Consider the following 26,272-nt stretch of genomic DNA (forward strand, 5'->3'; position numbering starts at 1 on the left):
AGCTTTGGGCTCCAGGCACCCCAACATCAATTATTCAGTAGCCCGCACGATACGTTATGTATCTATTTTGTATTCAGTTAATGATGTGTGCCATCAGTTATAAGCAGTACACTATGTACAATGCAACCAAAGATCTCATGTCTCCTATGTGATTGAGTTCTCTTGTTTGCACGCATTCATGCACACACAGTTAGTACGCTTCCACGCAACATAAGTAGCATGCCACATCGTATTCTGAGTAGGGCATGACAATGAATCCCCGTATATTACATCTCTTGACTTTTCATGTCGGAATATGTATACATAAATTCAAAGTTTGCAGTTCTGAAGTCCTAAATTCTACAATAAAATTAAAAGAGAGAAACGTAAGAGAAGAAAATAAAACGAGCTAACAAAATTGGAAACAGAAAAGGTAGTGACCTTGCTTTTAAAACATCTTTCCTCCCAATTCTCATACACATTGGGGATGTTAGTCTCATAATGCTTTCCTACTCTACCTTTCGCTTTCTACCCTTTCCTTTTCCCAGAGCACCTGCTGCCTCCTCTGGATACACATCGTGCATTATCCTTCGTAGTGCAGTCAACTCTTGCACCTCAACATTCTCTGCGTTCAAAATGCTCATGGGCTCCGGTGATTCTCGAAGCACTAATTGGAGCACTTTCATATATTCATCTAGGCACTGGACTTGATCCAAACTCTCCACTGTAAACGTGATGACATCAACTGTCTCTTTTACGAACTGTGTCTCCATTTCTTTCTTGGATCTTTCTTTTTCTTTTGGAGAATCTTCCGTGGATGCTTCTATGCTGCTCTCAGGAATCGTCTGCCCCACATGCAACAAAATCAAAACATTAGGCGCAGCCTTCCCCTGCAGAAAGAGTCTCCTCTGATAATTGTGCATGTGATTTAGGGTGTCTTGCAGATCAACCACATTTTTCCTGTTTCTGACTTGGATTGCTATGCAACCTATGCAGTTGTCATCACCAATGTCATATTCTCCCTTATGATTAGGCAACACAAAAGGTATGATGAGATCATATGCCTTCTGCCCTTTAGTGCATATCATGGCCCCACAATTCCTTATAAAAGTCTTGAGAACGTCAATTGAAGGGTATCCACCATAAAAGCGATAAAATGCATTGAAAAACACACGTGCTTTTTTCAGATGGCCTGACTTTGTGAACCCATTCCAGTTCCTCAAGAAAGCTTGAAGAAACTCTTCCAGCCCTTGAGGAGTAGAGAAATCATTCCGGTTCTGTAAACTGTCCATGGCATTAAGTAGTAAAAACCGTGCTACTAGCTCTCCTCTTTCTCCTGCACTTGCAATGCCGTTCAGTAGTAGAGAGTTTAAATGTCTAAGTTGTTTAGTAACCAAGACTTCACTGTGCAGAACCTGTGCTGCTGCTTCAGCTAAAACAGGTTCAGGTAGCGCATGGGTAAGCACATAATCTCTAGCTGCTGATGTATGCAGACAGATGCGCATATGTGATGCAACCAGCTCTTGAGCAACCATTGACCGTGGGCAAACATCCACACCTATTCGACGGCCAAGAAACACTAATGACATATCTCGAGACTTCAGCTTTTCTTGCCCCTGCACTGACTTTACTTCTAGCCCTCCAAGAAGCTTGACTTTTGCCAGATTTACCAATTCTTGTGTATTGTGACCTTCCAGAAAAGCAGCCCACAATGGCCTGCCCCGAACGAGAAAACGTTCTGGTTCTGCAGCCTCGTTCAGAGTGGTGGGTTGTGATGTAGCAAGTATATTAAACGTGGGCATTCTTGATAACGGCCCAAAGAGTTGCTTGAGACCGATCCTCACTTTAGCACTTGGGTCCTCCCTATTCACAGGGGTAAAATTGCTCACCCTTGCAGTTGTATCAATAAACAACACAAACGATCCCATGCGTTGAGCCGCATTAACCTTGAGAGGCAGCTCTGCGCAGGCTCTTCTAAAAACAATAAAGCTTCTCTCACCTGTACCATGGGCTTGAGTAAGAAGCTCCCTGGCTTCGTCTATCACGAACAAAAACTGAACACCAGATTTTTTGAGGGACTTTTCGAATTTGTTCCAAACAGCAAAACATGCCAGCTTCATCTCGTCCGAAGAGCACTCTGGTCGCTCTAAAAGTCTGTCTAGTATGCCACCATAGTCCTTGGTCTGCTGTCTGTGAAACAGCTCGCCTCTATCTGGAAACGTTTCTTCGTTGGCCAACCAATCAAAGCAGGCCCGGAAGATGGCGAAAGCCTGCTCAACTTTGGTCATCGTCACAAAGCGCTGTCTCAATTGTGGGTGCGAGGGAGGGTACCCTGTAGATGTGGGTTGAAGCAACGAGAAATAGAATACCACCATTCCGCTAGCAGCACGTGCAACCTCTTTCATTAACCTAGACTTTCCCCAGCCGCTAGACTGGACTATTGGAGCGCACGGGGCATACCACGTCTTGGTATCTTGAGCCCAGTTTATGAAACACCGATCGATATACTGCTGAACATAGGAGACAACGAAGCCGTCTGGGTCCTCATATTGTCTGTCGAAGGCCTTTTCGAGAAGATCCAGCTCGGTTGGAGAAAGACCCTGGGCGGGAGCGTCGGCTTTAGCATCGTCAATGGCAAACAAGCTCTCTATGATCCGTTGCATCCATTCTTCTCTGTTGTGAGCCTCAAAGATATGCTGTAACGTCTGTGGAGGAAAATTAAAAACTCTGTCCATCAAAATCCTAACCCTTTCTTCAGAGAGGGTGACCCCACAGGCGATCACAGCACTAATGATTCGACTACCACGGACCTCCGAAGGATCAAAGGCAACGGTGTGCTTGCACTTGTCCCAGCCCTCCTGTAAGCGCTGCCGGTCGTCGCCCATGCTTTTTCAGAAGAGGCTCTGTTGCTGGGAGCCAACAGTTAGAGAGCTGAACACAACCTATCTGTTGTATGGCAAAAATGAGAATAACAAGATGAATGTCTTTGTTGATGTATGTTCTAGCCTACCCTCCGAGGGAATAATATGTGACCCATACATCGTTGGAGATGTGCAAATGATTTGTTACATCTTCAGTTGTTATGCTCTTGAAGTCCCCCAATACTCAAGTCGGCGTTTGTGGAGGATTTTTTGCTAGTGGTGGCTTGTAAATATTTTTCTCTGACTTTCCGTTTCGAATATCGTCAACAAACATCGAATGCCATCCTTGAAGACTATAGTATTCTTCTTGGTCGATTTTGTGCGATAGATCATAGACCCACTTGGTCCATTGTCCATGCCGATTCTGTCCATAGACGCTCCATTTCATTGATGATGCCTCGGTCCATCTTTATGTGTTTTAGCTCAACTTTTTCTAATAAGAATAGATTGTTTGGGTCATGGATTCTAGACAATGTTGTGTAGACCATGCCATGTGTCTTTATACGTATTGGGTCGAATGCTAATAAATCCATTGATAGCCGCTATGCTTTGCATATTGTCCTAGCAACACCTGGTTGGATTGGGAATAAGGATGACTTAAAGGGATACCAATGCCATGTAATTGTTGTGTCGAGACTAAGTATCCATGTGTAAGAGCAATGGACAAGTGGCAATAGCATATAATAAAGCTCTGAGGAGGTAGCCTCAGTGCTTTTTTATCTTTTTAAGTCTCATTATTTCATTGAATTGTGCTTACATTGGATTGGTACTTGTCATGCCATATGGGGTTCTTGTTGTACTGTGCATGTTCCTACATCGAGTAAAGAAGGCATAACTCCCTGTAATGGTTCTTGGGGTCCTTCGTGCTGTAGCTGTTGTAATGTATAACCTTTTGGCATCTTCATGTCCTTGTTTTGTTTCCAAGGAAAGAGAACTCACTCGCGTACTCTGCCACAACCAAACTGGAGGATTGTTTAATATACTTTTTTATTATGCCATCGAAGAAGATATCTTGGCTGTCAGGGTCCATTTTCTCTAGCTACCAACTGTGCTTAAGTAGCAATGTTCGATCTTTTGGAGGGCTAGTGTGCATGAACTCCTTGGTGTTGCTTGTCAAGGGTAAGGACAAACATAGGTACATTGCTTGTTGTGCACTGATGAGTTGAGTATTGAGAATCACATTGTTGAACTTGTGTACTATTTCATTGGCAGGTATTTTCCCATTGAGTGTTTTATTCAAAGCTTTTTTAACCACCTCTACGGTGGCCTTATCAGCCTTATCGATGTACGACATACAGTAAGCTACATCTCCATGTGGGACCAGAATAAATTGGACGTTTGTATTTGCTTCCCATAGTTTTGATAATTTTGGGTTGAAGTCGCTAGTGTGTGAGTCCTTGGGATGCCTTTTTAAGCAAAATTTCCATTGTTTGGTCATTGAGAGTAGGGCTAATAGCTGTAATTTTTCTATGAATGATTCAAAGTCAAGTTCCAAAGTGGATGTAGTTTGATTATCCTCTCGAAGTTTTGTTTATCCTTTTGATCTGGAAGTTCTTGCTCTAGTGGAAGTAATATTTGTGTGGTTCACATAGGAGCCCCTGGAAATTCCAAATCTACATCCTTTGCCACATTTATTGCAAGTTTTCAAGTGTTTGTGCATCTAAAGGTACTGCCTCGGCAAGTCCAATAGTGAAAGGCTTGTTGTTATGTATGTCAATGAATCTAATCACCTCTTCCTCAAAAGAATGTCCATAAGCTGGTGCATTGTTAACCCACAGCAAGCCATGGTCATGCTAGCTCCCTCTGTTCAACCAAGAATGTGATGAAGAATGAAGGAGGCCCCAGTTGCCTTAACATTACAAACGAGTTTTTCTTGAGCTTGTGCTTATAATCCAATGAGGTTCCTAGGCAAGTGAAGTCACTATATCCAACATTTGACTGCAATAATTTTTCAATGTTGCGTCTACAATTGCATCTCTGGCATGAAGTTCTCTGTCTTTAAGTTGTCCTTTTCTCATTCTCACCAACGTAGAGGAAAGACTTGACAGACCATGATTTTCACTCTTATTCTTTTTTGTGAGCTCCCATTGGGTGACTTTTTCATACGATGTGTGCGGGGGGATCTGGTAATCTCTTGTGTTTCTATAGAATATGTTTGGGAAGGCTGTTAACCGTAGGAACTCACCCTTAGTATTTTAGGGCATATGCACATAGTAAGATGTCAAAGGGGTTGTCTCTCTCGACATCCTCTTGCAGTTGCATTGTGCAATGGCTATGGTAATGGAATGAGTACGATTATGGTAGTAATTCCTATGTATTCTTTGCAAGTGTGTGTGTTTAGATTAAAAACTCCCATCAATGATTGAGCCATACAATTAATTCCATCAATTGGATAAAAAGTTTTATAAAAAGGGAAACATATGAGGAAAAAATGTTTAAGACACCTAAGTTGAAAAATGCAAAAATCAAATTTTGCAAAAAAAAATCACCAAAATTAAGAATTTTCAATAATATTGAGTTTGACAAACATGATATTGAAAAAAGATGTCAAATCTTTAAGCAGTCCACATTCCGAGGTTAGGGTCCGCTTACTTGCCACCATCCAACCAAACTAGATGTTAGAACATCAAAGTTGTGATTGGGTAGATAGGTAATGCCTGTTTTCCCCAGCTTGTTATCACTATACCTAGGAACATTGACAACCATATGGATTCTTAGATTATATATATATATATTGTTTAAGTCACAAGTGGACTAAGGATCAAATGAGTGCATGGGTTGAGGAGGGATTAGTGAAGGTATGAGAGAATTAGTGTGCTTGGTGCATGGGCTGATTAAAAAGATAGTGTAAAGGAGAGATTTCATGGGGGGTTACAGAAAAGAATAATTCATAGTTGCAGAAGTATACATGTGTGTGTGTGTGTGTGTGTGTGTGAAGTAATAAGTGATTCTGTGAGATACATTTACTAATCAAAATTTGTGTGTGTGTGTGGCCCACCCCCAACCCAGAGGGTAAGACCACATGGTGGGGAGTAAGCCCACCACGTGGAACTTACTCCCCACCTACTGATAATAAGTGAATAAAAGTGGATCTGTATCATAAGTGTCAAAATAAAAAAATGATGCCAATAGTAAATGCGTAAACCACTTCTCCAAAATAGATATAAAGGCTAGTAAAACTAAGGCGGATAAAAAAATGACTAGGGATTTTCCATGCTAAAGAATTATCCAATGGATGTGAATTAATTGTATGGCACTAGCCCGACCAAAGGCTAGCTTGGAATCAAAGTATATGTTTAGATTAAAAAGTCCCATCAATAATTGAGCCATACAGTTAATTCCATTAATTGGATAAAAAGTTTTTTTTTAAGGGAAACATATGAGGAAAAAATGTTTAAGACACCTAAGTTGAAAAATGCAATAACCAAAGTTTGCAAAAAAAAAACACCAAAATTAAGAATTTTTAATAATATTGAGTTTGACAAACACGATATTGAACAAAGATGTCGAATCCTTAGGCAAGAGGTCGGGGCCACTTACGTGCCTCCATTCAAACAAACTAGATATTAGAACATCATAGTTACGATTGGGTAGACAGGTAATGCTTGTTTTCGCCACCTTGTTATCGCTTTACCTAGGAACATAGACAACCATATGGATTCTTAGATTTTATATATATATATATATATATATATAAGTTACAAGTGGACTAAGAAGCAAATGAGTGCATGGGTTGAGAAGAGGATTACCAGAATTCGAGCGTTTGCGTTCGAGTGAGGTGACAGTTTGAGCGAGGACTTTCATAAAATTGACATTCTAGTGTGATGATTTATGTTCAAAAAGTAGCATGCATTGCTTACTTTTACAGTTGTTGTACTACCCATGATATTATGAGGAGTCAATTGCCTTACATACAAACAACAATTTTTGAAAAATGTTTTGCAATGTTTTTGCAAGGGTCAAGGAAGAAGGAGGGGTCGAAGAAAGGGGTTAGAGTATGTGTTTTTCTTGTGAAATTTCCATTTTCAAGGCAAAAGATAATGGGTGGAGGAGCCTCTTGGGAGGCTCCTTCTGCCAATTTTATTTGGGCCATAACTTGGTCAATCAAACTCCAAATATGGTCATGTTTGTAGTCAAAACGATCGAAATGATATGAATGAATCCATTTATCATGTTAGAATGTCTAAATTCTACAACTTTAAAAAGTTTGTACTTATCTTTGTTTCATTAGAGCTAAACCTTATCAAACTCTTATATTTTCGTAAATTTTTCTCATATAGAGTTCACGTCCTTGGTTCTCTCCCTCCCTCCAACAGGTATATACATGGTCATGGACATATGAAGGTGATCCATATTTTATTAGCATCATGGTCATAAGGTGATCAATAGTTTATTAGCTCCATAGTTTAAACATTTTATTCATGTTATCATTTTGTGTACAAAATGGATCATATCATATGGGTAGCATAAAAATCGATGAGCTACATAGTACAAATAGTTTTTTGTGAAGGATTTTTATAGGAGGAGCTTCTATATCATGGATGGGACTATTTTTGTTTGTATGTAAGTCCACAAAATAAAGAAACCCGTTCAACTCACGTGCTACCTTACATAATTTTGAGTGACTACCTCGAGGTGTAGACATTGCAACATTTCCCCTTTTGTATCTATTGAATGATTTCTAACTTGCATGGATTTATTATTCATCAAATAATAGGTTTTCTCTTTGTATGTTGCCAATAAGTTTTCATTTGGTATTCATTGAATCATTGCTAACTTGTATGGACTTATTAGTTATCCCCAATAGTAGGTTTTATCTTTGTATATTGCCAAGAATCATACGAAAAATAAGTAAGAACAATCTCTAATATGGTCATGTAGATTCAACCATTTCTAGTAAAAAACTATTGCTACTATAGGTTCAGAAAAAGTTCATCACAAGCATCGCTCGAACTCTAGGCTCGCTCAAACGCAATCGCTCGATGTTTTGACTTACTCGATTGAGAAGGGATTAGTGAAGTGTTGACTCTGTGCCAACATGAACTTATGTAGAAAGAGAATGTGATACAACTTTGTGTTACAACTTCTACATGTAGAAAGAGAATGTGTTATAACTTTGTGTTACAACTTCTACATGTAGAAAGAGAATGTGTTACAACTTTGTGTTACAACTTTGTGATACAACTTTGTGTTACAACTTTGTGTTACAACTTTGTGATACAACTTTGTGTTACAATTCCTACATGCAGAGAGAGAAGCTCTCCAACTTATATAAATACCCCATAATGGAATGAAGCCCACACTGTTTGGGGCATTGTGTTGAGTCTACTTTGGTATTCCAAGCATTTGTCTCAAGTGTCCATGCTTCCTTGCACTCCACATCCAAAAGCATGTCCTAACCTTGCAACTCCTCCTCCCCTCTCCTCCAACCTCGCAACCCACCCTCTCCCTCTCCTCCTCCCTCCTCCTCCTCCTTTCTCTCTCTTCTTTCCCCCATGCTCTTACACCTTCTTCCTCTCCCACTCCTATGCTCCCCCTAAACCCTTAAAACTCCATGATCTACAAGGGAGATGAGTTCTTCACCATGTACTCTACCATGAACCTTGGAACCTCCTTATAACCCTGGACTCCTTCTAAACCCTGGAACTCCTTCTAAACCCTGGAACCTCCTTCTAACCCTGGAACCTCCTTCTGAACCTTGGATCCTCCTTCTAACCCTGGACTCCTTCTGAACCCTGGAACCTCCTTCTGAACCCTGGAACCTCCTTCTAACCCTTAAACTCCTCCTAAACCCTATGTCTCTCATCGGAACACGACTCGAGGTCCTAAGCTACACATATACTACAATTAACAACTCTAATATATCTGTAGGTGGCAAAAAACCTCGGAACCCTGCATACTGAGAGAACCCTGCTCTTCCTATGAAAGCAGTAGGAAAGAGCCAACATTTGATGCTATTGTCGGGGAGACTAGCATCTCAAATAGTGAGTAAACATACATAGGTATGTGTAAAAAACAAACTACTTCGAACTTTCACGAATATAACACTCAAGGACAAGGAGAGTAAATTTTTTTTTCCATTTCTAGCCAAACATATCTACCCCAAGCATCAACCTTGAGGTTAACCTTAAGAAATTTTCTTTATTTCTTGAATAGAAGCCACATGATATACAATCAGGCTAGGTAGTGGACACGAATGCGTAGAGCTTGCAATTTCGATCATTTCACCTTTTTGCAGAAAAGCAAACTGAGCTATCCATCAAGAATTATGGCTCGGGAAGAGTTAAGGGTGAAACCCTAAACCTAAACTCATTTCCTATAAAAACCCACTCCACCCCCTCATTCTTCATGTTTCACTTTTTGCCTCCATTCTCTTCTTCATTCCGAGCCCTACGCAAGACACTCCTCCCTCTCCATCGACCACCACCTTACTCCCATCCTCACATTGTAAGTAACTTTGAGCCCATCTCGCAGCGATAACCCAGCCATCCACCCACCGTCCATTGTTCCTCAACAATCCCATTACATCGAGAAAGACTTGGAGAGCGTTCAGGTGACCACCTCTCCCTTCCTTTCGATTTTCGTCCGTCAAGTTTTTTTTTAATTTTCTTCTCTTTTTTTCCCCCTCCCATTTCCACCACCCCCCTCCATTTCCATTACCCCCTTCCCCTTCCCCCTCCACCTCCCCCTCCCCCCTCCATTTCCATTACCCCCTCCCCCTTCCCCCTCCATCTCCACCTCCCCCTCATTTCCACCACCCCCTCCCCCTCCCCCCTCCCTCCATCTCCACCTCCCCCTCCCCCTCCCCCTCCATCTCCACCCCCCCCTTCCCCCTCCATCTCCAGCTCCCCCTCCCCCCTCCATTTCCACCACCCCCTCCCCCTCCCCTCTCCATTTCCACCTCCCCCCCCCTCCCCCCTCCATTTCCACCTCCACCTCCCCCCCCCATCTCCATCTCCACCTCCCCCTCCCCTCCCCCCTCCATCTCCACCTCCCCCTCCCCCTCCCCCCTCCATCTCCACCTCCCCCCCCCCCTCCCCCTCCATCTCCATCTCCACCTCCCCCTTTCCCCCCCCTCCATCTCCACCTCCACCTCCCCCTCCCCCTCCCGCTCCCCCCTCCATCTCCATCTCCACCACCCCCTTTTTTCCCCCTCCCCCCTCCATCTCCACCACCCCCTTTCCCCTCCCCCTCCATCTGCACCACCCCCTCCCCCTTTTCCCTCTCTCTTTCTCTCTCACACTCTCTCTCTCTCTTACTCTCTCTCTCTCTTTCTCTCTCTTTCTTTCTCTCTGCTCTTACTCTTTCTCTCTCTTTCTCTTTCTCACTGTCTCTCTCTCTCTCTCTTTCTCTCTCTCTCTCTCTCTCTCTCTCTCTCTCTTACACTCTTTCTCTCTCTTTCTTTAGCTCTTACTCTCTCTCTCTATCTCTCTCTCTCTTACTCTTTCTCTCTCTCACTCTCTCTCTCTCTTACTCTCTCTTTCTCTCTCTCTCTCTCTCACTACCTCTCTCTCTCTCTCTCTCTCTCTCTCTCTCTCTCTCTCTCTCTCTTTTCCTCACTCTCTCTCTCTCTCTCTCTCTCTCTCTCTCTCTCTCTCTCTCTCTCTCTTTTCCTCTCTCTCTCTCTCTCTCTCTCTCTCTCTCTCTACCCCCCCCTCGCCGGTCGCTCCCTACCACTAACCTAACACTAACCTACCTAAGCAAGGGCCTTGCTTGCTACTTGGAAGGCCGACACCCTTAGGGCCCTTGCTTGCTGCTCGGAAGGCCGACACCCGTAGAGCCCGCCCCGTGCCCCTCCACACCGCCTCCCCGTCGCTCGCGTCGGTGCCCGCTGCCACATCGCCCATCGCACCGCTCTGACTACCCCCGCCCTCGCCACCCCGCCCACAGCACCGTCCCCTGCCCCCCTCCCCTCTCATTCCCACGCCCTCCCCTTCCCCTCTGTGTGCCTCCACCCTCCCGTCCCCCCTCCCCTACCTTCCCCCCCTTGCGAAAAATCCCCCCCCCCGCGCCGCCGACGCGAACCCCCCACAGTCTCTCTCTCTCCTTTCTTTTTTTTTTTAAAAAAACCCAACCATAAGGTAACCCTAGTGTTAAGGTAACCTTCGTTAGGTTAGATTTAACTGTAGTTAGGTTAGGTTAGTTAAACTAGGCTAGTTCCGTTAGGTTAACTAGGTTAGTTTGACCTAGGTTAGTTAGTCTAGCCTAGGTTAGGTTAGGTTAGGTTAGTATTAACCTACATTAGGTTAGTTTAACGTTAGCTAGGTTAGTAAAACTGCTAGTTAATTACCCTTAGAGGGTTAGTTGAACTAACTGTTGTCAATTTAACATTAACTAGGTTAGGTTAGACTAACTGTTAGGCATCTCACTAGACAAATAGTTAGTCAACCTAACTAGATTAACTTGGTTCCAACCCCTCAGTTGGACCTAAAGTCCATTCACACCACCCTTAGGACCCCCCCAAACCCCAAATTTTACCCCTTCTTTAACCCCTCGTAACTCATCCGTTTGGGACCCAAACTGAACCCCGTTTGAACCCAAATTTCACACACGAAAACACCATGCTACATGGTATTTTTCCAACCCGTTGCACACCATTTTGGCATCCCTAGCACTCGCTCATTCGTGCCCCCGTGTGGGCCTCGTTTCACACAAATTCGCTCATATCTTCACGCCATGACCTCCAATTAATGATCCGTCTGCACCAGCACATTTCTCTACACACGTAGAACAATCTTAGGCACATTATTAACACGACGGTCCCTACACAAACTAACACCACTATAACACTCCTAACAAAGCTACATCCACACCCGCACTTGTGGCAAGACACCCTTGGCAAATCTCACCCAATCTGCATGCAGCTACGTTCTGGCCAATGCCTTCGACTCCAACGCTCACCACATCTGCATATAACTCTGCTGCAATAACCGCCCCCACCAATCCTCTACCCGGAATCCCCCCCTGAGATTCAACCACTCCCTCTAACTCCTCCACGCCCCAACATGGCTGGACATCGTCATGACAATGATGGGGATATCGACCTCGATGTCAAGGCTGACAATTTCTTCAATCGAAGAAATAATAACAATCGAGGCCAATGCCCCTTGGGAATCCATTCCTATTAGTTGAATTTTTATTTATTCAAAAAAAAAAAAACAACAACAATGTATTCCCTTTCCTAACCCTGTCAAGCTTCTACTCTCTGCCCAGTTGCACTCTTTGGTGGGAGACCAATAAAAACTGAGTTTCTCCTTCTCTGGCAAGACGGAAACAGCCCTTGCCTTCTCTGACACACACTTCTCCTTAATCCCTCTTCACCCTTGTCACTCAGGTTGAACCTCTATTCACCCCTATTCACCCATGTTCACCTCCAAGTCACCCTTGTTCACTCCTAGGTCACCCCTGTTCACTCCTATGTCAACTCCCCATGTTCACCTCTCTGTCACCCATGTTCACCTCCAGGTCACCCCTGTTCACTCCTAGGTCACCCCTGTTCACTCCTAGGTCACCCCTGTTCACTCCTATGTCAACCCCCCATGTTCACCTCCAAGTCACCCCTGTTCACTCCTATGTCATGTTCACTCCTAGGTCACCCCTGTTCACTCCTATGTCAACTCCCCATGTTCACCTCTCTGTCACCTATGTTCACCTCCAGGTCACCCCTGTTCACTCCTAGGTCACCCCTGTTTACTCCTATGTCAACTCCCCATGTTCACGTCTCTGTCACCCATGTTCACTCCTAGGTCACCCCTGTTCACTCCTATGTCAACTCCCCATGTTCACCTCTCTGTCACCTATGTTCACTCCTAGGTCACACCTGTTCACTCCTATGTCAACTCCCCATGTTCACCTCTCTGTCACCTATGTTCACCTCCAGGTCACCCCTGTTCACTCCTAGGTCACCCCTGTTCACTCCTATGTCAACCCCCCATGTTCACCTCTCTGTCACCTATGTTCACCTCCAGGTCACCCCTGTTCACTCCTAGGTCACCCCTGTTCACTCCTATGTCAACTCCCCATGTTCACCTCTCTGTCACCTATGTTCACTCCTAGGTCACCCCTGTTCACTCCTATGTCAACTCCCCATGTTAACCTCTCTGTCACCCATGTTCACTCCTAGGTCACCCCTGTTCACTCCTAGGTCACCCCTGTTCACTCCTATGTCAACTCCCCATGTTCACCTCTCTGTCACCCATGTTCACTCCTAGGTCACCCCTGTTCACTCCTAGGTCACCCCTGTTCACTCCTATGTCAACTCCCCATGTTCACCTCTCTGTCACCTATGTTCACTCCTAGATCACCCCTATTCACTCCTATGTCAACTCCCCATGTTCACCTCTCTGTCACCTATGTTCACCTCCAGGTCACCCCTGTTCACTCCTATCTCAACCCCCATGTTCACCTCTCTGTCACCTATGTTCACCTCCAGGTCACCCCTGTTCACTCCTAGGTCACCTCTGTTCACTCCTATGTCAACTCCCCATGTTCACCTCTCTGTCACCCATGTTCACCTCCAGGTCACCCCTGTTCACTCCTAGGTCACCCCTGTTCACTCCTATGTCAACCCCCCATGTTCACCTCTCTGTCACCTATGTTCACCTCCAGGTCACCCCTGTTCACTCCTAGGTCACCCCTGTTCACTCCTATGTCAACTCCCCATGTTCACCTCTCTGTCACCCATGTTCACTCCTAGGTCACCCCTGTTCACTCCTATGTCAACTCCCCATGTTCACCTCTCTGTCACCCATGTTCACTCCTAGGTCACCCCTGTTCACTCCTAGGTCACCCCTGTTCACTCCTATGTCAACTCCCCATGTTCACCTCTCTGTCACCTATGTTCACTCCTAGGTCACCCCTGTTCACTCCTATGTCAACTCCCCATGTTCACCTCTCTGTCACCCATGTTCACTCCTAGGTCACCCCTGTTCACTCCTAGGTCACCCCTGTTCACTTCTGTGTCAACTCCCCATGTTCACCTCTCTGTCACCTATGTTCACCTCCAGGTCACCCCTGTTCACTCCTAGGTCCCCCCTGTTCACTTCTATGTCAACTCCCCATGTTCACCTCTCTGTCACCTATGTTCACCTCCAGGTCACCCCTGTTCACTCCTAGGTCAACCCTGTTCACTTCTATGTCAACTCCCCATGTTCACCTCTCTGTCACCTATGTTCACCTCCAGGTCACCCCTGTTCACTCCTAGGTCAACCCTGTTCACTCCTATGTCAACTCCCCATGTTCACCTCTCTGTCACCTATGTTCACCTCCAGGTCACCCCTGTTCACTCCTAGGTCACCCCTGTTCACTCCTTTGTCAACTCCCCCCTATGTCAACTCCCCATGTTCACCTCTCTGTCACCCATGTTCACTCCTAGGTCACCCCTGTTCACTCCTAGTTCACCCTTGTTCATTCCTATGTCACCCCCCAAGCTCACTCTCTGTCACCTATGCTCCTCCCTATGTCACCCCTTGTTCCTCCCCTGTTCATCCTTGGTCCCTCCTTGCCGCTCCTTGTTCACCCCTCAGTCACCCATGGGCACACCAATGTCACCCCTTGTTCAACCTTGGTTCACCCTTGGTTCATCCCTTCTTCAGCCTCATTCACCCCTATGACACACTCGTCCAATGGCCTATACAGGAGAAAATAAAATTCAAATTCCGATTTTCCCACCGTTTTCATTCAAATATTTCCTCTTGCCCACACCGCTTTTTCTCTCACCTACCACCTCCCACCAAGGCTATATTTAGCCACCAAATTCAGCGTCGGTCCTTCATCTCACCTCCCAATTCCGACCAGTGCTATATTTAGCATCTGGATAAACTCAGCGTGGATCCTTGGGATCAGCTCATCCATCGCATCTTACAGCCCACTCATGCTATTTTTGGCTTACTTTCCTAAATTTGGATCTCTTTGGTTGTGTATTTGTGGCTGTCCCCCCCTCCAACGAAACCATACGCAGCTCCCTTCCCTCTATCGGTGAATCCTCCTGCAGCCCCTTCCATCAAGATAGCAGACCCCTCTCCCTCCCTCAGCGATTCTCCTGCAGCCTCCCCTCCAGCGATTTCTCCTGCAGCTCTCCCTCCATGGCGAATTCTCCTGCAGCCCCTTCCATCAAGATAGCAGCCCCTCTCCCTCCCTCAGCGATTCTCCTGCAGCCTCCCCTCCAGCGATTTCTCCTGCAGCTCTCCCTCCCTCAGCGATTCTCCTGCAGCCTCCCCTCCAGCGATTTCTCCTGCAGCTCTCCCTCCATAGCGAATTCTCCTGCAGCCCCTTCCATCAAGATAGCAGCCCGTCTCCCTCCCTCAGCGATTCTCCTGCAGCCTCCCCTCCAGCGATTTCTCCTGCAGCTCTCCCTCCATAGCGAATTCTCCTGCAGCCCCCCGCCCCTCCACCAGCGATAGCAGCCCTCCCTCCATAACGAATTTTCCTGCAGCTTTCTCCATCAACGAAATCTGCAACGAAATCTGCAGCGCATCCTCCTGGCAGCCCTGGCCTTGGATCGCAACCCCATCTCAGCAGCCCCTCTTGCTGCACGCAGCTCTCCCTGCTTCACCATCTTGCCTTGGATCGCATCTCCACCTCCTGGCAGCCCCTCTTCTAGTGAATTGTGCCAGCTTCCTGCTCCCTGCCCACCTCCACACCCTGCGCCATCTCCCCTACTTTGCTGGGCTGGGCCACGGCCACGCCCCACTCCCTCTCTCCTGCCAGCTTCCTACTCCCTGCCCACCTCCACATCCTCCGCCATCTCCACTCTGCGCCACCCTGGGCCAACTCCAACCCACTACGCCACCTCTCTCCTTCCACTTTGCGCCACCTCTCCATTGTGTCCTATCTTTTCCAGCTCCATCTCTCTCCTCTTGCGTTCTCCTTGACTCCATCACCTTGCAGTCACTCTGGTTGCTAATTCCCTTCTCAGCAGACCTCGTCATCAGCTCCCCTCCTCACTATCACCTCGCCAGCTTTCCTCTCTGGACCTCGTCATCGACTCCCCTCCTCGTTATCACCTGGCCAACTCCTCGTCATCTGCTCACCTTCCTGCTTCAGCTCCCCTTCTTGTTATCATCTCCCTTCCTACTTCGTCATCAGTTTCCCTCCCTTTCTTGACCTTCCTGTCATCAGCTCACCCCCTGCTTCGACATCAGCTTCCCTCCTTTTCATGCTTCCTTTCTAGCCTCGTCATCACTCACCTTCCTGCTTCAACATCAGCTCCCCTTCCTTTCCTGCTTTCCTTCTTGCCTCGTCATCAGCTCCCCTTCCCTTCCTGCTTTCCTTCTTGCCTCGTCATCAGCTCCCCTTCCCTTCCTGCTTCCTTTCTTGCCTCGTCATCACTCAACTTCCTGCTTCAACATCAGCTCCCCTTCCTTTCCTGCTTTCCTTCTTGCCTCGTCATCAGCTCCCCTTCCCTTCCTGCTTCCTTTCTTGCCTCGTCATCACTCACCTTCCTGCTTCGTCATCAGCTCCCCTTCCTGCTTCGTCATTAGCTCCTACTTCACCTCTTGTTTCTTCTTCATGCTCGAGAAGAAGTCCAAGTATAAGCCACGGTTGCCCCGAGATAAGCTCTTCATCCCTTTCTATACCGCCATGAAGTCTCAGGCAACCTCTGCAGTGCACATGACCTCACCCATGCCTACAGCCTCTACAGCTGGGCCGACTCCATCAGCAAGGCCGACTTCATCAGCAGAGCTAACTTCATCAGCAAGGCCAATTTCATCGGTAGGGCCGACTTCATCAGCAAGGCCGTCTTCATCAGTGATGCATCCCCATCTTGGTCCGGACATCACTATCATCTCGGATGGAGAGCCACCACAATCAAGACAGCAGCGGGGGGTTCTTTTCCACTCTCAGAGCTCCAGTGCCTCTTCTTCCGACCATGGGCACCCCCTCTGCACGAAGACCACATTCAGAAGGGTCGGGTGGGCCAACAGAGATATAGAGCCCTTCGATAACCACCCCTCCTCTCTCCCACATTCGGGTTATGTTTAAACCTCTTCTTGATCCAAACCTCAAACTATCCTCGGTATTGACATCTTTCGAGATCCAGACCCTGGGTCTAACTGAGTTCGACAAGGTCATCTTCCCTCCTGTGGATGTGGAAGTGTGTACAGGATTCATCAGATCTTATGACTCTGTCACAGACACTTTTGAGTTCATGGGCTCCAGGCAGCTTCTCACACCCAATTTGGTCTCACAGTACATGGGGCTCCCTGCTCTCCCTATTCAGCCTCCTTCCGACGATTCACCACATCTCCTTTCATTCCTTTCACAGTGCAAACCCAACAGGAGGGGATATGATTGCAAAAAGGTTTTGGAAGGTGGAAGCAGAGAAGCAGTGATCACACGCTACTTCTTCACTCGCTTCTATTCAGCACCCGGGCATTACTACATTACGAAAGGTATCCATCCTGCTCTCAATGCTCTCTTCACCATCACTCAGTATGATTTTGCATCCCTCTTTTATTCAACATTCCGGGCCACTGTTCGAAATCGCACACGCAGAAGCACACACACCTGTACTTGTGGACCTCACCTCACCTACCTCTTGCACCAGTGGCGGGCTGCAACGCCTGCACTCTTTCCTCCACCTTCACATACTTCATCTTCTCCTCACCGCCCACCCTCCGCTCCTATGATCCCCCACTTGAGATCAGCTCCACTGGCCCTTAGTGCGGCCCCAGCATCCTCGGCCTCTGCTGCATCAGTCTCTGTCCTCTCTTCCTCTCCAGTCTCCATACCCACTCTTGCTCCACCCACATCTGCAGCACAGGTTTCTGAGCCATCCCCTCTTGGGCCAGCCTCTGGAGCTTTGCCATCCGTTGCTCATGCAGGAGTCGCCTCTCCATCCATCCCCTTCGAGGTAGATTTTGATTTCCCTGATGATGTTCTCCCGGTCACTCCCCTGCCCTCCTCAGGTCTCACCCACCATGGCATGACATTACCACTTACCTCCCCCGCAGTCATGACCATTCCCCCTCCGATCATCTCATTAGGGTCAGTAGGGTGCAAAGATATGCACATTGGCCCCCCAACTCAAGGGGATCCCTCAACAGAAGTTACGGTAGCAGGCACCTCTGCCTTGGAATCTCTTGATGGAGAGGCATCAGAGCGACACAGGTTATTGAACTTGAATCTTACTTTGGGAGCCACTGGTGATGCGAAGACACCACCCCGGGTGTCTCGACGACTGACCCCTGAACCAAGTATGGAGGCTGCTGAACAGGACTTACTGGAAACTCGACCTAGCGAGGTTATTTTTGAAGGGGGTAAGATACCTTTTCAAGCGGATTGTCCTCCACTTCCTCAAAATGATATGTTGGATACCTAGTTCGCAACCTCCTCAGGAGATCTATTCACCCATGAGGCCCAGATAGAGGAACAGAGCAAGGAACACAAACGGCTGCTGTATGCATTAAAGCGGAAGCCGTCTCCTGTTTGCATGGAGGAGGACCTGGACCAAATTTTCACACTTCCCTTGCAAGAGACAATCGCTTCCAACAAGAAAGTATCCCAAGCTCCAAGCTGTTACCTAGACATCGACACACTAGCTCCAGTGGCAGCTCTCGAGGACCCAGAGCAAGAGGGGATGAAAGCAGCCTTCGAGGAATATGGCGAACTTATTGACATGGCTGACCGAATGACCTATCGGGACAGGTATGCATGGGTTAAAAGATCCCTTCATATGGCTCAGCGCATTATAGATGACAGCTTCATTCAGATGGGTGCCTCCCTCTTTAATACTACGGGTCAGGTTTGCAAGCTTCTGTCACAGAAGCAACACCTCCGCTTGGAACATGAGAAGCAGGTAGCCAGCATGCATAAAGAATGGGATACAACATTGCAGGTGAAAGAAGCAGAGTGGGGAGCAATTCTACAGGCAACGGAGGCTGCGTGGAAAACTCAGCAGGACGAGTTTCAGCAATGTCTTGCAGCAAAGGAGGCAGAGTGGACAGCCACCAAGAAAGTTTTGGAGGACAATCATTCAGCCCAACAGGCTCACATCCAGCGGGAGCTTGCAGCCCTACAGGACAGATACACCTCACTGGCTGAGGATAAGCATACTGTGGATCAACAAGTGGAGGTGGTGCGGAGTCAGATGAAGCAGATTCTCGAGGAGGAGGACCATCTCCAAGTTTCACATTCCAAGTTGCAGGACAACTTCCATGGCCTGCAAGCTGAAAATGCTGCTCTCAAATCTCGATGTGATCATTACAGGTCTGGATACCACAGATATAAATCCAAATACGAGGACATCCGCAACCTCATGGACACAGTCGAGGAAGAGGCAAGGACCAGCCCCGGAACATCAGCACACCCACCCCCTCCCCCTCCCTGACCTTCATCCAGCAAGCAGTAGCTCCTGGATCTTTTAGTTCGGCATTTCTTTTTGCGAGCTCTGTACCTTTGGATTCTCATGAAAATAAGGAATTTTGGAGTTGTATGGCCATGAGCCAGTGTTTTTTTTTCAGTTTTACAGTTGTAAGGCCATGAGCCATTTCTTTTCAGTTTTGGGATGTCAACCACAAGGTCACTTTCTTATTTGTAATTTACACTTAACTTTCTCTCACACAGATCCTCAGTCATTCACCGGGACGGTGAATGATAGTGGCGGGGGATCTGTTGTACTCAAGTTTATGGTGACCCACCAAGAGTCACACCTGGGTCACGTCATGGTCACCTCAGCAACATGCCAAGTTGTTAGACCTTGGTCATGCCTAGTCGCAGCGTGTTCACATATGTTCACATCTTGGTGACATGGAACAGACTTGGACATGACTTGACATGGACATGACTTGGACATGACATGGAACAGACTTGGACATGACTTGACATGGACATGGCATGGACATGACTTGGACATGACTTGACCTGGACATGACTTGGGTATGACGGAAGCAACACATGACTGAAGAGTGCCAAACCTCAACCTCGACTCACCATGGTCAAAGTCAATTAGAGGGAAGTACTGGCGCAATGGTACACGGGATACACCTGTTGGTGCACATGGGAAGCAGTCCAACAGTTAAGAGGCATAGGTGGTGCACCAACCCTCTCAACCAACTAGTGTCAGGAGCGCAGGAGAACACATGGAGCATGGGATTCACTGACCCAGGACAGGCTGGAGTGTTGCGGAAGCCATCAAGGACAAAGCGGCCCACAAACGGTGGAATGGCTAAGGATGGCTAAGGGTGCAAGAAGACATCCAATAGGAAGAAGGAGAGGAGATTGGTAGCGGGGGGTGGAGCAGAGGAGGAGAAGGTGAAGAGGGGGAAAGGGAAAGGGGAGAGGGATTCTAGCAGGGCGTGAGTGAAGGAGTGAGAGGCTAGAGTCAAGAGCTCGCCTCGTGTGTATCTTCTAGGGGTGTACCCGTCATCTTGCTTTGTAATGAGTTATGCTACTCTCCGTCTCTGCTCGCTACTCTAAAATCTCTTTCCGTTGTGTTCTTTCCCCCCTCCTCTCCCTTCACCTGGTACAACGGACCTGTGTCATGTGCTTGAAGTTCTTGCAGTTCATATCGAGGGTTGGCTTTCGTGATGTTGTTCCGCTTTGGTCTTCTTCTTGCTCACATCACTTCAGCACTTGTACCACTTGCACATAGTTGACACCATCAACAAGCACTCGCCTACATACCATCCGTGACACTTATGGCATGTCTTACTCGCTTCTCGCATCAGTGGCCCTAGGCCTCTGGTAAGACTTCCGGAAGTGTTATGCCCCCCCCCCCCCTCAGACAACCGAGCATAGCGACGTGTCACAGACTTCCATACATTTGAGTCAGCTCCGGGACACAACAGAGTCGAGGAGAAGGAGCTACCTGATATGAGGGCAACATGGATTAGTAGGGAGAGCCGAAACGGTGCCACCGAGAGAAGGATGCAAAGACTGCGCACGAGACAGAGAGCGCCTAGAGCACATTCTATTGAGGCCTGACCTATCACAGCTTTCCTTAGGGGAGACCAACAGAGACGAGGGTCACTGTAGACATAGGTCAGCAAGTTCAAAGATCGAGGGGACCGCATCCCCTGCCATAGCGTGAGACAGCTCAACAGTCGCTAGGATATCTTCACGGCTCACTGGAGAGCCACCACTGTGCCAGGCTTTGGTTTCTAAGTCCTAGCTCTCATATTGCTTCAGTTTGCAGTTTGTATTTGATTTTGATTTTGATTGAGCTCTTGAGCTCAGTAGATCAGCATAATAGATCAGTACTCAGCAAGGGCCCTAGTGCACCCTATGGTCCAGCCCACTGAGGCTTGTGTAAGTCTTATGTTTGTGCACTTTGTCCCATAGGCCCGCAAGGCCTCCCGCGGATAGTAATACATCTCTCTCTCTCTCTCTCTCTCTCTCTCTCTCTCTCTCTCTCTCTCTCACCAAGGAACTCAGAATCCTATACAGGTTGTGACATAGTCTTCTGCACAGAGACACATCAGAGTCCGGAGCGCCCACTACCAGTAGTCAGTGGGTACACATGGGAGTCACCCTACAGAGATGAGACTAGGGACATAGGGGGGGTACAAGGGTCAGGAGGAGTAGCAGTTCTTTACAAATTCACCCTTTTGGGGACCATTTCAGTAGAGCAGAGAGATGCACATTCCAAATTTCTTTGGATCCGGATCCGACACATGGCAGCCGGAATCTATTTGTTGCAGTATGCTACTTCCCTCCTGAAACCTCCCACTTTGCTAGAGATATTTGAGATAAGGCTGAGACATCTCCATTTGTAGCTCTCTATCAGTCCATTGTTGACTTCTCGAGCCGCGGAGAAGTCCTCCTAGTTGGGGACTTCAACACGAGGACAAAAACCCGTCAAGTACCACTCCTCGACTTCAAGGATGATTCCATTCTACTGCCAGACATTGACCTTGAGGGAGCACGCATGCTTTGGGTTTCGGTTGACAGACAAGGTCCCGGTCACATCTTATGGGCAGGCCCTATTGGATCTCAATGGGATGCATGATCTTATTATTTATAATGGTCTTGATAGATGGCCCGCCTCAGGTGGTCTCACATGCTTTCCACATGGGGGAGGCTCTAGCGTTGTTGATCACATCATGGGATCCCTTGCCTTCACATCTCGCATCACTGATTTTACTGTGGCCCCTCTTCCCCTCAGAGCTGATCACCTACTTATTCTTTAGTATTTCCACTCTCTGTCGCACAACACCTTCCACCCCATTGATTTCTTACTCCACCTATCATGACATACGCTTCGACCACGATCACTCACCTATTTACTCGGGCCGTCTATACATACTTCTCGCTTATATTGACTTCACACCCCTATTAGAGGACCGTGCTGCTTTGATCACTACATGAGGTTGTCCTTCACGCTTTGCCTCACATCACTCACTCCACCCGCCCACCACCACCCAGGACCGTACCTTGTAATAGCTGGTTCGATTATGAGTGCAAGGCTTTACGCCGTCAACTTAGATTCGAAACCAAAAACAATCTTCCGAGTGAACCAGAGACACTACACGAGTATCGTCGCCTGGTAGTAGAAAGAAACAAGATTTTGTTCGCCGGAACAAGAAGGAACTACTGAACATTTTGTTTAGCAACAACTCAAGGACTCTTTGCGGAGATTTCTAGACGGACACTCACCACTCACTAACACTCAGGTCTGGCATAACTATGCATGCACACTATATAACATCCCAAATCAGCCAGTTCCTGACCTCACATATGCCACGACCCACATCCTGCACCCTCTTCACTAAGGGGGGAGTGAAGGATTCCGTAATGAAACTTCATAACGGCCAAGCAGAGGATCATAAGGGGCTATGCACTGAGTTCATTGCATATGGGATTAACGTCGCATTGGGCTAGTAAGCATACTGACCCAAAAACGTTTAAGACGAATTTCATTTGGGCAACGTTTGTGGCCGACCTCAAAGCCCGTTTTCTCCCACCCCAATATATGCTTAACCTGGAGGATGAGTTTGCTCGTCTCTCCCAGAATGGTTTGCCTGTGTTGACCTACAGTAATAAGGTCATCACACTGGCGCAACAGTTGGGCGTGACGGAGAGTGCCAAGATGAAGCAATTCATTCGAGGTTTGGACACGAACATACGTTTTACCTTTCGGAACTTCGACCCGACAGATTACGAGCGGGCGCTGACTCTCGCACAGAATCAGGAGATGATGCTGAACGGGGGAAAGCCCAAGCAGGTCCAGAAAGATTCCAAAGCCCCGCAGCAGTCAAACGACACAACGGGTAAGGATTAGAAGAAGGACAACCAGTTCCAAAAGAAAGACGGCCAGGCTTCTGGTCAAAAGAGGGAGTCCAAGCCAAAGATGACTCCGGATGAGAAGGCTAAAGCGGGTATTACAGGAGGCTATCTACAGCCCGACGAGCAGAAGCGGTATCACCAAGAACATTGCTGCTTTCATTGCCACCAAATCGCTGGGCATGGCAAGAAGGATTGTCCGAAGTGGCTTGCCGAAAAGGCTGCGAAAGCACCTACTTCGTCCATCGCTAACGTATTGGCTCTTCCAGCTCCACCTCCATCCTCAGCTACGAATGCCGTCTTCCCTGCTTTGAATGTCGTTCCCATGGTGGTCTTTCAAGGTAAGAAGGAGGGTGACTTCTCAGATCAAAAGAAGGCGCTCATTCGAGCGTATGGCACAACTAACAGGCATTAGTTAATTGTCCTGTTCGATATGGGGAGTTCAGAAGATGCCATCTCCCCTCAGCTTGCCAAGACAGTGGGGTGCACCTTGGTGCCTCACGAGCTTGCAGTGGACGGGTTCACGCCCGGCTTGTGCACACACATCACGAATAAGGCCATCCAGTTCACTTTTTTAGTTCAAAAGGCCATGTTTACGCGGGATTTTATATTGACTCCTTTGATGGGGTGCGACATGATCCTCGGGATTCAGTGGTTCCGTGAGCATGTTCCAACGCCTGATTGGCGGCAAGACACCTTCACGATTGTGGAAGGTTTACCTGAGCCCGCCGTGATACGTGGTGATCGGAGCATACCAGGGATTCCATTAATCTCTCATATTCAAGCAGGTCGCGCCGTCCACAAGGGTGCCATGTGTGCACTTGTCTATGTCCAGTGCTAGATCACTGCAGTTCAAGCCGCTCCTTCGATGGGGCAAGCAATGGTGAATCTACTCCACAAGTTCAAAGACTTCATGCTCCGGGATGATCTGCCACCCCAGCTACCTCCCAACCGACCGGAAGACCATCGCATCGATCTACTTCCGGACTCAACACCTCCAAGTAAGTTCCCTTATCGACTTTCGAAGTCTATGGAGGGGGAGTTAGAACATGCAAACAAACGGCCAGCGTTGAAGATGTAGCTCGTTTGTTTATCAAGTATTGGTATCCCATTGGAGGGTTGCCAAAGACCATCACATCCGACAGGGACTCTAAGTTTACGTCTAACTTTTGGTGAGCCTTGTTTGATAATTTTGGTACTAAGCTGCAGATGTCCAGCGCTTTCCATCCGCAATCGAACGGCGAGACGGAAAAGTATAATGGTATGGCATTTGATATTTTGAAATCATATTGTCATGATGCTCAGGGAAAGTGGGAGCAGTTTCTTCCGCTTGTGCAAGCCATTTTGAACGATACCTATTCTTCGAGTATTGGTCGTACACATTAAAAAGCGGCGTTTGGACGGCGATTTACCTCACTCCTCACCCGGATGGTGTCTCCATCTCTTGAAGCCAACAAAACCACCGAATCCATGGCAGAGATTACGGAGTCCGTGAAAAGCCGCATTGCCAAAGCTCAAGCATCGTATACACGCCAAGCTAACAAATCCAGACGAGATGTCCAGTATAAAGAGGGTCAATGGGTGTATTTACGCATTATCAAGCAACGATTGAAGCAGGTGGGCAAGCGATGCCCTAAGCTGTCCTTCAGGAGCTTCGGACCATTCCCTATTATTCAAAACATCAATGATGTCTCAATGAAGTTACGCCTACCAGACAGTTGGACTATGCACAACGTGTTCCATGTAGCTTGGTTGAAGCCATATTTTGGGCCTCCTCTTTCAGAGATTTCCGATGAGCAAAAACCTGAAGTTCTTGATGAAGCCGAAGTTTTGCAGCCAGAACAGATCCTTCTTCATAAATTCAAGCATGGGTCAGGACGCAGGATCCGGGAGTTTTACACCAAGTTCCGTGATCGAGGTACCCATGAAGCAGTGTGGTTGGACGAAGATTTTTTCCAGGAGTTTCCCTAGATATTGGCAAACTACTTGGAAGCAATGAACCTACCGCCAAGTTAAGAAGGAGGGAATGTCACATGCACCCCTGCACTTGGGTGCAAGGTGACACACTGGCTACATCGACAAGTGCATTATAGTTCCCAGATAGGAGATTTTGTCGTATGCTGTGACCCCTTTGTGAGCCCTTGTCCAGGGACAGTCAAGCACAAGCTACATAGGTCAGTCTCTCAGCCTTAGGTCAAGTCGGTAGTCAGTTCTTGTTCACTAGTACCCACTGGAGAATAGTAGGTTAAGTGTTTCCATCTTATAGTTTAGGTTAGCCTAGGTTAGGAGTCCCTTTAGGGTCCCCAAAGGCTGGACAGGTAAGCAGGGAAGGCAGCCTGCAAAGGCTGCCCAAAAACTCCCCTGGCAAATGAGCCAGGGAGGGCTTTTTATAGGCTGGTTGTAGGCCAGCCAGTCTGTAAAACAGACTGAGTCTGTAAAACAGACTGAGTCAGTCTGTTTACAGACTGGGTTGGCTCAGTCCAGCCCTATAAAAGGGCCCCTTGGCTGCCCTGTTTTCTCATTCAGTTTGCTCCTGCCTTCAGTCCTCCTACAGCTCCACTTCAGCTTCCTGTGCAGCCCCTGAGATCCTCATATCTGGCCCTGCTCTAGCCTCAGTCCCTTGGCCATCAGTTCAGCCTGATCTGAAAGTGACCACGCAGCACAACAGTCGGAGGTTTGGACCAGCAAACGGAGAGAGGTTTGGACACTGTTTCCTCAGCTTTCTCAGCTCTCTTTTACAGTTTACACAGCTCACTTTCAGCTCTATATTTCCGTCATCTCTCAGTTCTCTCATAGGATCTATCACTTCTAGCTTTTCACTCTCTCACTCACGCAGTAACCCTGCATTCCGCTAGACAGCACAAGCCTCTTCCTTGCCTTGCAGAAGCGTCCTACATCGTCAGTGTGGACAGCATCAAGGTCTCGGTATTGGTCGGCGTTGCCTCTCAGGTCTTTGGATCTGCTATACGAGTGCACAGTGAGCTCTTCAGAAGCGTGTTCCGTGCTCTCTTGAAGAGTGTTCTTTGTATTTCTCAGTTCTCCAAGTATAAAGCAAATCCTCCCCTGATTGGGGGAGGGGGCCCTCAGTGGGTATAGGAACCCAATCAGTTGTCGACTCTACTCTCTCTCTACCCTCATCTCCTTCCTCT

The 26,272-nt window shown here is 47.4% G+C and overlaps 2 protein-coding genes across 2 annotated transcripts in view; both read right to left on the reverse strand.

The window, feature by feature from the left end:
* The window catches only part of LOC147878129 (uncharacterized), a 114,086-nt gene that overhangs the window by 274 nt on the left and 87,540 nt on the right, over positions 1-26,272 (reverse strand). The gene's annotated exons all lie outside the window — the stretch shown is intronic.
* Positions 251-3,020, reverse strand: LOC147878130 (uncharacterized). The gene has a single exon (XM_087372398.1). It carries the CDS (start codon positions 2,862-2,864, stop codon positions 489-491), a length of 2,376 nt encoding a protein of 791 aa, XP_087228524.1. The 5' UTR covers positions 2,865-3,020; the 3' UTR covers positions 251-488.

Source organism: Dipteris shenzhenensis, unplaced genomic scaffold (genome assembly GCF_047967505.1).
Source record: "Dipteris shenzhenensis isolate YYH24624 ecotype China unplaced genomic scaffold, Dip_SZ_1.0 scaf0541, whole genome shotgun sequence".
Taxonomy (NCBI): domain Eukaryota; kingdom Viridiplantae; phylum Streptophyta; class Polypodiopsida; order Gleicheniales; family Dipteridaceae; genus Dipteris; species Dipteris shenzhenensis.

Coding starts and splice junctions, on each gene's coding strand:
- LOC147878130 (XM_087372398.1), bottom strand. CDS start 2,864: ATGGGCGACGACCGGCAGCGCTTACAGGAGGGCTGGGACAAGTGCAAG.